Genomic DNA, 14,261 nt, shown 5'->3' with positions numbered 1-14,261 from the left:
CTCCAACATTCTTTTGTGTTAAACAAACAAACAAACATTAACAATAAAGACAACATTGGTAATCCATTACGGTTTTCCTTCTGCCATGCAATTTTTTCAATGTAAAAGCTGACTAGAATCTGCATGCAGACACAGGCCCTGCAGTAGAAAATGCAGTTGAGAGGCGGCCGGAGCTGGGGAGGGAAGAATGCAAAAGAAAAGCAAATGCTTTCAGCTAATCTAAGATCATGTCCTCATCCAAGCAGAACATCATGCAAGGTGAGGTGCAGTGCATCAGAGAAGTGATACTTAGATGCCAACCACGCAGATGGTAGATGGACATTATTCAGTAGTACAGTACGTGCGTTGAGTGGAAAGGGGAAGGGAATGGTTATCTTGACACACTCAACTGCAAGAAAGGAGGCTTGTAACTGACACTTGCATGAACTGAGGGAGAATGGGACATTCGTTCTGCCTGTTCTAAGGGGAAGGGAGGATAAAGCGAATCACAAGGTTTTGTAGCCTGTACCAAAATATATGGGAAATAATAATAGAATCAGATGGTCTGGTTGATTCCTATATCAGAATAAGGTAGCTACTCTTGGTTAATATTTGTTTAAAACCTATTTATTATTATTATTATTATTATTATTATTATTATTATTATTATTATTATTAAAAAAGAACTCTATAGCATTACTGCACAGACTTAAATGAGAATTTGCTCAGCATTTAACCTGAGTCCAGTGAAGGGTGGAAATGTATAATTTACCTTTTCTGTGCTACCGAAATGTGCTTTTACTTTCTAAGGCAGATTCCTACCAACCATCTACTCTGATAAATGAAAGTCCATTCTTGACTAGCACATGTAGGGGTCCAATCCAAATTCCAGTGAAGTTAATGGAAAGACTCCCACTGACGTCAGCGGGCTTTGGGTTGGCATGTGATGGTTACAACATTCACCAGAAAAGTGGTTAAGAACTAACCCTCTGTGTACATACACAACACAGAACAGTTGGTTGACACACAATGTGTTTACGGATATTGATGGTTTAAGTTCTTGTTGGAAATCTCCTGGGTTTTGTGGGTTCATTTCATAGCCTTAGCAATCTCCTGATGTTCTGGTTTTGCATTCCCTTACTCCTTGAGGATACCCTGCATTCACTGTAATTTTGGATCAATAACAATGACGACCTACTGGGTTTTGTCATGTATTTGAAATTATACTCATCCAGCTGCTTCATTTTCTCCTTTTGCCTGCATATAACAAAATACTAGCCAGACTGATCAATACCATCCAGTAGGCAGTGGTGTTGCAGCCATGTTGGTCCCAGGATATTTGCGAGACAAGATGGGTGAGGTGATATCTTTTATTGGACCAACTTCTGTTTGGTGAGCAAGACACAGAAGTTGGTCCAAAAAAAGACAGCTCACTTGCCTCATCTCTCCAATACCATCCTGGACTAAACAGTCATTCACATACGAACCCAGCTGGCAGTAATATTTGTTCTACTGAAAAGTACATCCGGGAGACAGAGAGAGAGAAGAACATTATGTCCTGTTGGAAATGGGGCTGTTGTTCAATCCACAGTTTGTGCCGAGTTCACGGCCTGTCGGACCAGTTTGTTAAAGGTAGGCGGAACTGCTGAGATTGAAATAATAGCCATTGTTGACCACCAGGTTTCTGGTGTGAATAATGGGTAGAAGCCAACTGCTGAAAAGATCAAGGAAAGAAAATGTGGGTATACAATGCTTGCCCTGGCTGGCTTAGAATTCAAAAGAGGACAAAAAATCATGCCTGGTGTATCTCCACTGGCTTCCACAGAGTTGGAGCAGGGGTGAATATCGCCCAGGGAACAGAGGAGAAAGCAGGGCTCAGAGTAAAAATTCCATTTAGAATGTGGTGGGAAATCACCCTTTCCCCTGCTATAACCTGAGTGGGCAGCAATGATCGTACTGGGGGGACTATCTTCATACCTACAGCGCTGAGTTTGAAATAACTGAAAATGCTCGAGCTGCATTGGTGCCTGAAGCCCAAATATGTAAAGGTATTTAGGCATTGCTGCACTCAGTGCCAGACAGCCTCACTGATTTAGGAGCCTAGATCTCATTTTCAAAAGGGATTTAGGCACTTAGGAGCTAAAATCCCACTGAGAGTCATTACAATGCTACCTACGCCCTTCAGACCAGACGGAGCAGGGAAGCCAGAAAAGAAACACTTTAGAAATGCATCTGGCTCTTGAAGTGAATCAGGAAACCTATTTAACCCTGTGGTGAGGTATTTTTAAAATACTGCTGACTTTTTCCGCTGTTCTCCGCCTTGGCTGTTTGTAGCACACAGCTTTCGTCTCCTGTGTTTTTCTCGGCAGTTAGAACTAGTATTATGGGAGAACATTCTAGAATGCACTATTGCATGAGTGAGAATCTTCCAGAAAGTCCTGACACCCTCTTCTCTTTGCCAATTAAGCCAGGCTTGTGCCTGTTTTGCATTGCTGGAACAGTGCTAAAGCTTGCAGAGCACATCAGCAAATCTCGCCTATTCTTTATTCAACCAGAATCACCTAAACTACATTCCATTTCAGGCATCCCCCCATGCTACCCCATTCTTCTGCAAACACCCCTTGTCCATTATCAGTCCACACATCATTTTCTCCTGAGATTGGTAAGAACATCTTTCTTGCTCCACTCTGTCAGGGTAGATTCCAAACATGTCTTCCCCTTCTACAAAACAAAATATAGCATCAGTGGTTGATGCAAATAATAAAAGAGATCCAGCTATACCAAAGACCAAGATTCCTTTATGGCTCTACATCCCCAATTCTTAGAGACTCCCTCTTGAGATCTTGTATAGATTTGGAAGGATCCTTAGTTAATGAATTGGTTCCTTTCCTCCTCCAGCAGAAGTCAAGAAGGGGGAAATAAAAGAAAAAGCCACGCAGAAAGGAAGGAGTTAGATTTCTTCTGAAGAAAGCAAGGGTGAACAGCGATTTACACTGCCTTTCCATATAAGAAAGTATTCATCCCTAGGAAGTCATACAAATTCACTTGGCCACTGACACCAATGTCAGAAGACAAACAAGTGAAGATCAGAGTTTCCAGTTTTCCAGGAGGTGATCTTGTGTAATGACAGGTGAGAAAGAAGTGTTATTAATATTATTAATATGTGCCAAAAAGAGCCCTAAAATTAAACAGCTGACACCATCAATGCATACGAGGGAGGAGCCTTCATCAGCTAGACGCATATACCTCCAAGGATAGAAAAGTCTGCACTGGTACATGGAACACTGAAGATAAGATAAAATTTAAATGTTCAGAATGAAGAAATATATTAATAATATCTCTAATATGAAGCAGACTTTTTGAGAGCTATTTAAGTAATCTTTATGTAACTGACCACGCGCCGATGATATTTAAGTCAGACATTCCTAATATAAACTCCAGGGGAACCATAGCATGGCCAGAACATATAGTGGGAGACCATATGAAGATTCTTGGTATTCATTTAGCTACAGAAGTATCTCACTATGGAGAATTGGTTTCTGTGAACCTTCCCCTTTGTCACCCATTCAGACATGGGATTTACCTCTGATTCTGAGCTTTTGGTATATAAAAATATTCCCAGATAAACTAGAAGCTATCCATTCATGGCAGGTATATCTGCATCTATATCATATTTTTATATCTATAGAAACAATAGCAATAAAGGAAAAAATATACAGGGTGGGATAATTCATTGAGAAAACCAGAGAGATTTCTTTAAAACTCTACTTTAGCTGCTCTCTAACAAACAGACAAGGACTTGTGATTTTGAGAATTAAAATGGATTCCAAAAAGAGCATGCATAAATCCCATGTCACAAGCATGCTGCATCACTCAGCTCCCTGCTGCCCCTGTGCTTGTGATCCTGCACTCATTGCAAGAAATACATGGGAATTCACTGTCACTATTCAAAGCACGCACATGCTGGGGATTAGTTGTTCAAGGCACTTGTTGGCTGCCTATAAATTCAGTATTGGGGAGGGGGGCAGTTGACTCTAATGTGAACAGGAGAATAATGGATATATTTATATGTCAAGAAAAGAAAAAGGACACTGGAAATTCCTTAGGATCCTCAGACAAGTGTGTCAAGGAACAAAAGTGTGGGAGAAGTCTTTGAAGATGGTTAGCAGTCAAGTTGTCAACTTGATAAAAGACACTGTGTGTACCAGACTCTAAAGTCTATCTATTTATTCCCCACTCGACCTATATGCAGGATCACTTTTAATGCAAATAGGAGATATGCCCACAATAGGAGAGACAATATATCTCCTATGTCGATTATAATAGTTTGAAGATTAGTCCTTCTCTAGCTGCGTAGTAGAGGTGCTAGATAGGCAAGCCATGCTTCCAAATGCCACAGGATTAGGAAAGGCCCATTCATAGGGATTCAGAGAGCCAAAGGAACAATGTTTGGTGGAGGTGGAGAGCTGGTGATTTTTCTGTTACTAAATTTGTATTGCTTTATAATATACAATTAACTGTGGAAGGGTTCCCTGTAGCTTAGGGTGGGGTAGAGAGATGATGAATGGTTTTTTTTAATGCTCTATTTTCCAGCATTATTTTAAGCTCAGTTCTTGGCCTCCTTCATGGCTACCAATCTCTGGCTTGCTAGCCCATATCCAGTGTCAGCATTACACTTTTCCCCAGCTTCTGTTGATTCTTGTGTGCCGCATTATTGGAAAACGAGAAAGCCTTTAATGTCGGAGAAGGACATGGGGAGGCTCTTCAATTTGTTTTACTCATCTAGTACCTCTATTAAGCAGGGAAGTGATCAGAACGGGTGGTAGCAGGGTAGAGAGAGAATGAGCCGTGCAGCTTTAGATTAGTTCCGTGCGACGCATTTCCCGTGGTACCTAGAGTTTCCTGAGCAGCATCCACATAATGACTCTCTGCATGGTTTGCTTTTACTGGAAATGAGGGGAGAGTAAAGATTAGACCCGGAAGCAAATGCCAAACAGGAAACTTTGATGATCGTTTCTACGTTTAAAAGACAGGCTGTTTTGATGGCTGAGTTTGTGATGGGATACTAAAATCTGGCCATTTAATAAAAAAAAGGATTTTATTTGTTGCAGTGAGAGTCATGAAAGGAATTGCTCTGTAGTAAAATAGGAATGACTCGTTATTAGGAATGACCCCTTCTGCACTCAATTGGTTGCATTACTTCACCAACTGTTGATTTTACTAAAAAAATGAGTCTGGCAGATAGAGCCTACCACCTGCTTGGAAAAAAAAGTAGTCCCTCCTTAATTTCTTGTAAATAAATTTAATTGCTGATTTTTCAGCTCCCCAAGCATGTGGAGTCCACGTTAATGTCCTAGAATAAAAACTTTCCTCCAAAGCCATTCAAGGGGTTTATTTCTCTTCTTCCAAGTATTTAGTGATTAATGAATTGCTCCTTCTCTGCTTGCCACAGTGCTATGTGAAATTAGGTGTTAAAAACCCACATCAGTGGAATGTGGCAAATCCCTCCAGGCTAAGGAATTGGAATTTCAAAATTCATAAAATCAATTTTTTGTATCACTTGCAAATCCGGACCAAAAACAGTGTGTGTGGGAGGGAGGCAGTTATGGACTTGTTAATGAATCAATAAAGTTCCCATGAATCTGACCCGAATCACGCTCTTTTCTGTGCTCAGGGACTCGCACACTGTTAGCCATTCACCAAGATAGGGGTCCCTTGACACAGAGCTGCCTTCTCTTTGCGAAAAGGTTATGAGGTAGACCACTGACAGCTGTGCTCAAGCATTACTAGACAACTTTGCAAATATATTTAAATTTCAGAAAGGGGGGGGGCCTATTTGGCTTTCCCTCCGTTTTCTTAAATTTGAACTTGGCAGCCTGAGGAGCTCGTGTTTAGTAACAGAAGGAATGTGCAAAATTCCTTCTGCTCTGTAGCAGTCAGGGCAAGTTCAAATGGAATCCACCCTCTCTTTCTTCAGGACTCGGAAGGCCTCTGCAACAACTTCAGTGCAGACAGACCCTGCACCCACATAGAGCCCAAGTGACAAGTTAGCTGCCTGGATAGCATACCGCTGGGCTCTGTAGATAACATCATAGACAGAGAATATTCAGCACGCACAGATTTGGAGAGACACACTGGTTACTTGGGTTCTTAAGCTCCTTTTCAGTCTCTAAAGAAAGTAGCAGTCCCTTCTTTTCAAATAATCAGCCCCCATGATGGCCACTGATTATTCCCAGATTACACACAGTCACAGCATGAATATCTGACACCAGTTTTAATAACAATATCACTCTAATATTATATAGAGATATATACCCACATATATTTTTTTAAAATAAATATATTGCAGAGGGACCCAATCCTGCACCCATTCAAGTTAATGGTAAAACTCTCTCTGATTTCAATGGAAGTGGGATGGACAACCACAATCTACAGCTTGACGGAGACCTTTTAAACTAGTTGCTAGGGTTATTTATACAATCTCAGGTGACTCTAACTCATGCTGGAGCACGTCATCTGCTTCTTCTAACTCTACAGTTCCCTAGAATTCTGTTTCTTTGCACTCTGACTTTTTTTCAGTTTGCCTGATCCTGTCCTGAAAAATACGAAAGGAAGGGCATAAATCTCATCACAGATGATTATAGATGTTCAACAAACCATTTTTAAAGAACATGACATATATTTCACATAGAAATCTCCACAGCCCTAGCTAAGCCATACATGTGCCCCTTAATACTTTGGTCAGAAGACAAAATAAGCAGAGGCAACTTGCCACACTGAATTTGCAGCCTGATTAGTACGTGAATAATCACATCCCATTACCCTCTCTGAATGGTGAGCCTTGCTTAGTAGGAGCAGTGAGAAAGTCACACCACATCCCTTCGGCTTCCCCTGAGGTTATCAGACAGGGTAGCCGGCTGGCCAGACTTCCATCTCTACACTGAGTGAGACTCAAGAGACGTGTGCGCTTTTAGAGGGAGTGATCATAGCGAGCTACCCTGTGGAGGTCAGCCATCAGGACGTGAAGAACGCTGCTCACCCACCCCTGGCATAAGCCAATTGTGATGCAGATGGACAGACAGCACCCAAAGCACTTTGCGACAGAGCAGACTGTATGAGGAGTTAAAAAAAAATGTAGCCAAATACCAACATGGTTTGTGCCTATCACAACCTGCACTGCAGGTCACAGAGAAATGAGCTTATGTTTCTTAATAGCTGATCAGCAAACAACTTCACAGTGCTTGGTCACGGGATGAATGCAGACAAGTTTGAGTGTAAAACAAAACAGAGAAATGGCAAAGACAAAACCCATCTCCAAGCTGCGATGCCTAATTCAAATCCAAGGCAAAATAAACTACTTCTCTTGGTAACTAAAAAAAAGATATTAGAGTGCTAGACGGTAATAGGATAACCCCAAATAGTGTAACTGCATTATGTGTAAAGGGGCCTTGACTGTCAGTTTGGGACAGTCTCTAGCATAGTGGGGCTCTGATACATGATTGGAGCCCTTATATCATAATACAAATAATAAATACATTAATAATTGAATCCCTGTGAGTTTAAGTGCACTGCATATGAAATTAGGGGCGTGGTCCTGCAGAGTCTAATCTGGCTTCAATGAGATCTTCCGGTGCTACTCAATGTAAGGGTATTGGGGTCAGTTCCAAAGGAGTCCAGACTGTCTATCTGAGTGAAAAGAGTTTCTTTATGGGCACTGAGAGTGCTGACAATTTCAGCCCTCAAGCGGGAAGATGAGCTGATCTTTGTCAAGTGCCTTCATCAGTTCTGCAGCAGTGTCAGAGGGTGGAAGGGAGGATTATTGCTCTAGCAAAATATTGGGGGGAAAGGTTTGGCTGCGCTAAGGTGGCTATTGAGAACGATATGGAAAATATTTTAATGCTATTATAAAAGTCAACAGCACACCCTGCAGCCACTGTCCTAGAAGAGCAACAACAACGATTAGAAGCATGAGGGGAATATTATAAGGACTATGAAAACTTAGTTTGGAAAGGAAACAGGTGAGGAAGTTATAGAAAATAATGAATAGGAAAGAAAAGGCCAGTTATGCAACTCCAATTTACATTCTCCCCTAACATAAGAACAAAAGGGTGCTGGATACAATTAAAAGGGAAAAAATTAAAACCACTAACAAATACTATTTTAACATGTGTACTAACCTGTGGAGTTTACTGCTGCAGGATGTTTGTGAGATTAAAAGAAAAATGCTTCTCTGACTGAGGATAGCATCTGCAGTTATAGTTACACAGGCTAATATAAAATCACAAAGAGCTATCAATCCTCAGACTTCAGGATCTGAACAGAACCTTGGCTGAGACCAAGTAGAGATTCTTCTGCATGGGCCAACTAGGTGCAGTCGGGGGATTTTAATTTTTCCTCTGAAGCACACAATATATGCCACTAGCAGAGACAGGAGACCAGATTAGCCAGATTATTGGGATGACATCCTGGCTCCACTGGACTCATTGGCACTGGGGCCAAGATTTCACGCTTGGTCTCTTCCAGGAAAGCACTCCTGTGTTGTTTTCCTTGCTGATGATATTTGAAGGGAATGGAGGACGGGAGGTTACATTCCTTCTCACTGCACAAGGTTAGGCCTCAAAGCAAGAGAAAATAAGGTCTGAATTGTGAAAACATGATGTTGGTGATTAGATTTAGTTGGCAGCTTGTGGATGGAGCACTTTGGAGATCCTACATGCACAGAAAAGCTCAGATGAGTGACAGGAAGGAGATAAAGTGGAAATAACAGTAAAGCTGGGCACTTAATCCTCTTAGCTGGCACCTTATCTACTTAAATATCCTTTACTGGATTTTCTGCCAGGGAAAAGTTAACTTGTTTCTAGCCCTTAGATTGAAAGGCGCGGCAGATACAGGAACACTATCCTTAGACAGTTCTGGGTGTAAAACAACTGTCTTGCTATATTCAAAATGTTAATGATCTGCAAGAAGTGTTTAGATCCAACAGTATTTCCTTCTTAACATATTTAGGTCGTAAACTAAGTTGGGTGGGGTGGAAGGTTAAAAACATTCAGTCTGAAACTCAACCTGAAATTACTGCCAAGTAGAACTGGTAGGATCCTGAAAAGCAATTAACGAGGTTGAGCTGGATGGAAAATGAGGAACATTTGTCTCAAAAATTGTCATCAGCATTTCCCCCTTGCCCATTTTTCACTGGAAAATCTGTTGGAGCTAAAACATTCCAACAGCTCTAGTTGACCGCTAGCCTGCGAAAACATCAGTCGCATACATTATTCAGCGAACTCTAAGGCAGAGAGATCTATGATCCAATGAGGCGTACCCTACTTTAGATGATTCCTCAGTTCCAGTATCTGCTGCCAGTCATGCTAATGGCATCCTCTGTATCTTGCAGAGATGCTTTGAAAAAGGTATAAAATATTATGCCTGTGCTCTTTAATTATATTGGGCCAAATCTTGAAGCTTTCCTTATTCATGCAAAACTCCACCTGAAGTCAATGAGTAAAGGCTATGGCACGGGATGGCAACCTCTGGCATGCGGCTCACGAGGGTAAGCACCCTGGTGGGCCAGCCAGTTTGTTTATCTGCCGCATCGTCAGGTTCGGCCAATCACGGCTCCCATTGGCCGCAGTTCGCTGTCCCAGGCCAATGGGGGTGGTGGGAACCCTTGCCATCACATCCCTCGCCCGCACTGCTTCCCTCAGCCCACGTTGGCCTGGGACGGTGAACCGCGGCCAATGGGAGATGTGATCAGCCAAACCTGATGATGCAGCAGGTAAACAAACTGGCCCGGCCCGGCCCGGCCTGGCCCGGCCCGGCCCGCCAGGGTGCTTACCTTAGCGAGCCACATGCCAGAGGTTGCTGACCCCTGGACTATGGGATTGAGTCCATAGAGTATAATCAGTTATTGCACACAACAGGTTCTGGTAAGAAGGGCTAACAGGGGAGTGCTGGGAAGTATTTGGAGCTGTTGACGTACAAAGCGATTGCATGGCATGGAGGGCCAGTGGACGTAGGCAATGCTCCATTTCTCCAAACTCCATGGCCTGGGAGAGTTCTGAGGGTGTCTGGCTGAACATGCTCTGGTTTTCTGGTACAGGGGCTGAAAGAAAGGCAGAGCCAGGCTTGGGCTTCAGTCATGGGACATGCAGTGGCAGGGGAACAGAACATAAAGTGTTAAAATTGGGTCTACATTGTTATTTCAGCTCCAGGATTCTGGAAACAGGCGGAGGAAAGAGAGGCATAAAACAGTCCCCTTTTCCCATGTATCCTGGACACTCATTTGCCAAAAACTCAGAAGACATCAGTCTGTGACAATACATTTCTGAGGGCAAATTTGACACACCTCAAACTTCATCTGCTGCCAGCACAGCCCCCTTAAACACTATCCATACACATAGCTACAAAATATAGTCAAGGTATACTGCGAAGAAGGAAAATCTGATTTAAGGCCCAGCATTACATATATGTATGACACACAGAGACATGTCCCACAGCGCAGAATAAGCATGTACAAGCCACTATGCTGGTTTTAATGGCGCTCAGCTCCTTGTTGGTTACAGGCATACATAGTGCGCACACTCTCATGTACATGTAAAGCATGGGAATGACATGTTGGCAGTGATACAGACCTGGGTGATGGCTCAGGCTGCTGCTCTTTCCTTTAAACAGAAGCAATAGTACATTATCAGTGGTGTCAGGTAGGAAGGATGCTGCTGCATTCACTGTTAAAACATAACAAAAGGACAGTACCAAACAGTACAACTAAGTGAGGTGGATAGAAGGGAGGGCATGGAGCACTTACTCCTGGGGCTTCCGGACTGGAGAGAACATAGCCGCAGACTCACACCACCTTGGGAGGAGACACACGAGATGTATAGGGTCAAAATGTCACAAAACCCACCTCTTTATGCACACAGATTCCTATGGAGCCCTGCGGTTACACCACTTGCATGAGCAGTGCGGGACAGCGCATGGTTACGCTCCTTTGAAAATTTGGCCCCCCGAGTTTGTTTCTGAACAACTCCCCAGGACTTTCATAGACCTTTAATAAACTTTCCTCTCAGCTCTTGGGCATAGAACTGACTTTGATGGGGTGTAGCCAGCATTTGCTGCCCCCTACCAGAGGCCTTGCCCAACCTTTGCACATCCCTCTCTACAATGTGGTCCTTTTGGAAATGATGAAAAGTGAGTTTGGACCTCTAGGAATTATCTACAGAGATCTCCCAGGGTCAGCTGCCGGTGGAGCCAATGAGACTTGACCCTCCTGCAGTTAGAAGGACTGGGGGCAGGCAGAAGCCAATCAGGGCTCAGCAAGTAAGATAAAAAGAATTGGCTGCTTCTTTCAAGGACCAGTTCTGGGTGAAGCTGTGACAGGGAAGGCAGGCTCTCCCTCTCTTAAACTTAACAAACCTGGCCTATCAGGGCCCTAGCTCTAACACCATTTTGCCTCACTCAACAAAGGGCTGGTTTTTTTATGTTATGATTAATGTCCAGGTGGCCATTGTGAGTAGTGTTAATTTATCTTTCTGTAAAATTAAGGCAAGTCTGTTCTGCGGGATGCCCTGGCTCATGCGGGCCTGTTACACTAACTCTAGGAGATGTTGCTTCATCGATGCATCTGCCCCATCCAGTGGGTCAGCAGTGCAGAAGTTTGGGGAGCGGGGTTGGCTGGAAGGTGCACAGCACTCTTTTTCCAGCTCCTGCAGGAGCCTCAGCTGTGGCTAAAGGTCCACATGAAAAATTATCTTTGGCAACTGCTCGTTGAGAGAGAGAGAGAGAGAGAGAGAGAGAGGAGCCATGTTTTCAAACTCTGGCAATTTGGGGATGCAGTTGCTGCATGTCATTTAGATGTTTAAATACGCGATTGCCCCAGTAAATCAAGGGCATAAAGGACAAATTGAACTAAATGGCATCTCTACAATTTCAGGCACAAAACCAGAGGCCAAGCTAAGGCCAGGCTGAAAAACTCACCCAGGGCTCATATGAGATTCAGGAACTTCTCTCTCCCAACAAAAAAATAATGAAAAATGGCCTGGTCGCCTAGTGGCTGTTCTTTGCGTTTCCACCCAGGAGCGCTTCATTTGATTTCTGGTCCCCATCTCCCATTCTCCAGGCTGGCAGGGACTGAGAATGCTGCAGAGGCAGCTCACTTGGTCCTTGGGAGAGAGGGAGCAACACACGTGCCCCAGTGAGTGGGGATTTGCCTGAGCCAGAATACCAGATTGCTCTGGGGAAGTTCTGCTGCAAATTCAGGGACAGATTTCCTAAAACGCAAGTGGAAATACAAATGCAGATCTCCTGGGCCTGGCTCTACTCAGCCGTGACCATTTTAGGTAGTTAAAAAGTGGTATTGATGAGCTCTGAAGAGAGTCCCATCTAAATACCCAAGCAGAAGGAGAGCAGCCATGATACAAGGCCTGGGGGAGCATAACACAGGTGCCATTTACAAACAAGCCAGGTGCCACGCCCAATCATGGGATTAAATATCCAAATTATAAAGGCCTTTAGTCAGGTGTGTTAAGCTTCTGATGCTTTAGCAAATTTTCTGAAACATGAGATAACTCCAGAGGTCTTGAAAAGCCCCAACCCCCTTCAGCACTTTGCTCAGTCTGGCCAGGTAGCCAAAGCGGGAACCACTCTTAGTAAGTGCAGTTACTCTACCTTCCAGGGACCCCTCCTCCGTAGGGGATCACAGTCCATCAGGGTAGGGAGCCTTATTTAAAAAAAAAATTACAAGAGGACCCTCCTCCCCCCCAATTCACTCTGAAGATATAAATTGCAGTGGGATAGTCCTTCCAGGTGTGGTCATTTCTAATTTATCATAGGGGGCCTATCAAAAATGAGTTGGAAGCTTCTGATTTACATTGATTAATATCCATTGACTAGTGTTTTTCACCTGGCTAGTTAAGGAAAGAAAAATAAATCTGCAAATAGCATCCAAGCTTTGTGGCTGGGGGAAGACAGTTCACAGTGAACGTCCCTTCCATTTCTGGGTTACTAATTCAACCTTATTGGTTCTGAGGGAGCAGCAGAGGTGGGGGATTTATTGGGCTGCAGAAAGAGCAGCATGCTAAGTAAGGACTCCTCTCACACCAGTGAAAATTGGGTGTAACTACACCCAAGTCAGTGGAGTTATCCTGGTGTATGTGAGAGGAGAATCAGGCCCTGTATCTCTTATCTACATCAACTACAGGAATCAACTCCAGGCTTTACCTCGTGACATATTTCTTTCTGTTGTCAGCTCAACATCCAGACAATGTTTAATAGAAGATGATGCAGGAAAGGGTCCAGCAAAGGCATTTACAAGCATCACCTGGGGGGAGGGATGGGAGCCAAGGCACCATATAACCCATTATATGGCAGCATCCAGGTACACAGAATTCTCCAGGGCTGTGCACATACCATGGAAGGAAGGAAGGAAGGAAGGAAGGAAGGAAGGAAGGAAGGAAGGAAATTGGTTTGCCAGCTGGGTGTTTTCTGAGCTCTCCCAGCTCTGTTGCTAACCTGAAAGTCAGTCCCGATTTGCTCTTCAGGTTCCTGAGGAGTTCCAGCTGGTTCAGAGGTGGGATGAGTCTAAAGTGAGAAAAGGAGAGATGGTGATGTTCAGGCAGAGACAACATCACAACTTCCTGTCTCGGGAACTTCCCCACCCATTTACTTTCAACCAACCTGAGCTTCGTGTCGGGGTTTGCAAACACTGGGCGGCTTCAGGAGAACGAACAGGGATTGGACCTCTAAGGGCACTTTTCAAAGTGCTCAAAGATAGGTGCAGGAGAGATAGCAGGAGAGCGAGAGAAAGAGAGAGAAATTTCGTCGGCATTCTTGTATCTCTAAACTCTCTGAAGTTGAGCAGTGGCCAGTGTTCCTATACAGTACTATTACGTTTGGCAAGGCAGGTGTTTATTGTATGTTGTTTAGCAGTTGGTCCTACTTTGTTAGAGGTTCCAAGCAGGCCCCCGAGACTACAGCTGGCAGAACTCAAAGTACAGTGTTGTATGGTCCTGTTGCCAGGGGGCAGAACTCCAGAAATTGGGGATATCCTGGAGGAAGAACCTTACAGTGTGAGGGGAGACAGGCTCCCAGAGGCTGCGAGTATCCAAGGAAACTGGCAGCAGTTTTGAAAACTTTAAACGAATGCTCAGTCCAGCTTTGAATTTGGTTGAATGTTTGATTCATACTTCATGTGTCCAGTCCCGGTGAAGACAAAATAAATGTATGATACGCCTTGTATCTTAGGGTAGAACTGAGGTTTCCTCCTCATCTGTGATCTGAAACTTACAGAAAAA

At 43.7% G+C, this 14,261-nt stretch overlaps 1 protein-coding gene across 1 annotated transcript in view; it reads right to left on the bottom strand.

The window, feature by feature from the left end:
- KCNQ2 (potassium voltage-gated channel subfamily Q member 2) overlaps nucleotides 1–14,261 on the bottom strand; it is a 130,321-nt gene that overhangs the window by 30,841 nt on the left and 85,219 nt on the right. The window contains 3 exon segments of the mRNA XM_030533389.1: nucleotides 4,872–4,925; nucleotides 10,605–10,634; nucleotides 13,480–13,548. Coding sequence (XP_030389249.1) covers nucleotides 4,872–4,925; nucleotides 10,605–10,634; nucleotides 13,480–13,548 — 153 coding nt within the window.

This window comes from Gopherus evgoodei, chromosome 14 (assembly GCF_007399415.2).
Source record: "Gopherus evgoodei ecotype Sinaloan lineage chromosome 14, rGopEvg1_v1.p, whole genome shotgun sequence".
Classification (NCBI taxonomy): domain Eukaryota; kingdom Metazoa; phylum Chordata; order Testudines; family Testudinidae; genus Gopherus; species Gopherus evgoodei.
The sequence above is the reverse complement of the archived record's forward strand: the minus strand, read 5'-3'. Positions and strand labels throughout refer to the sequence as shown.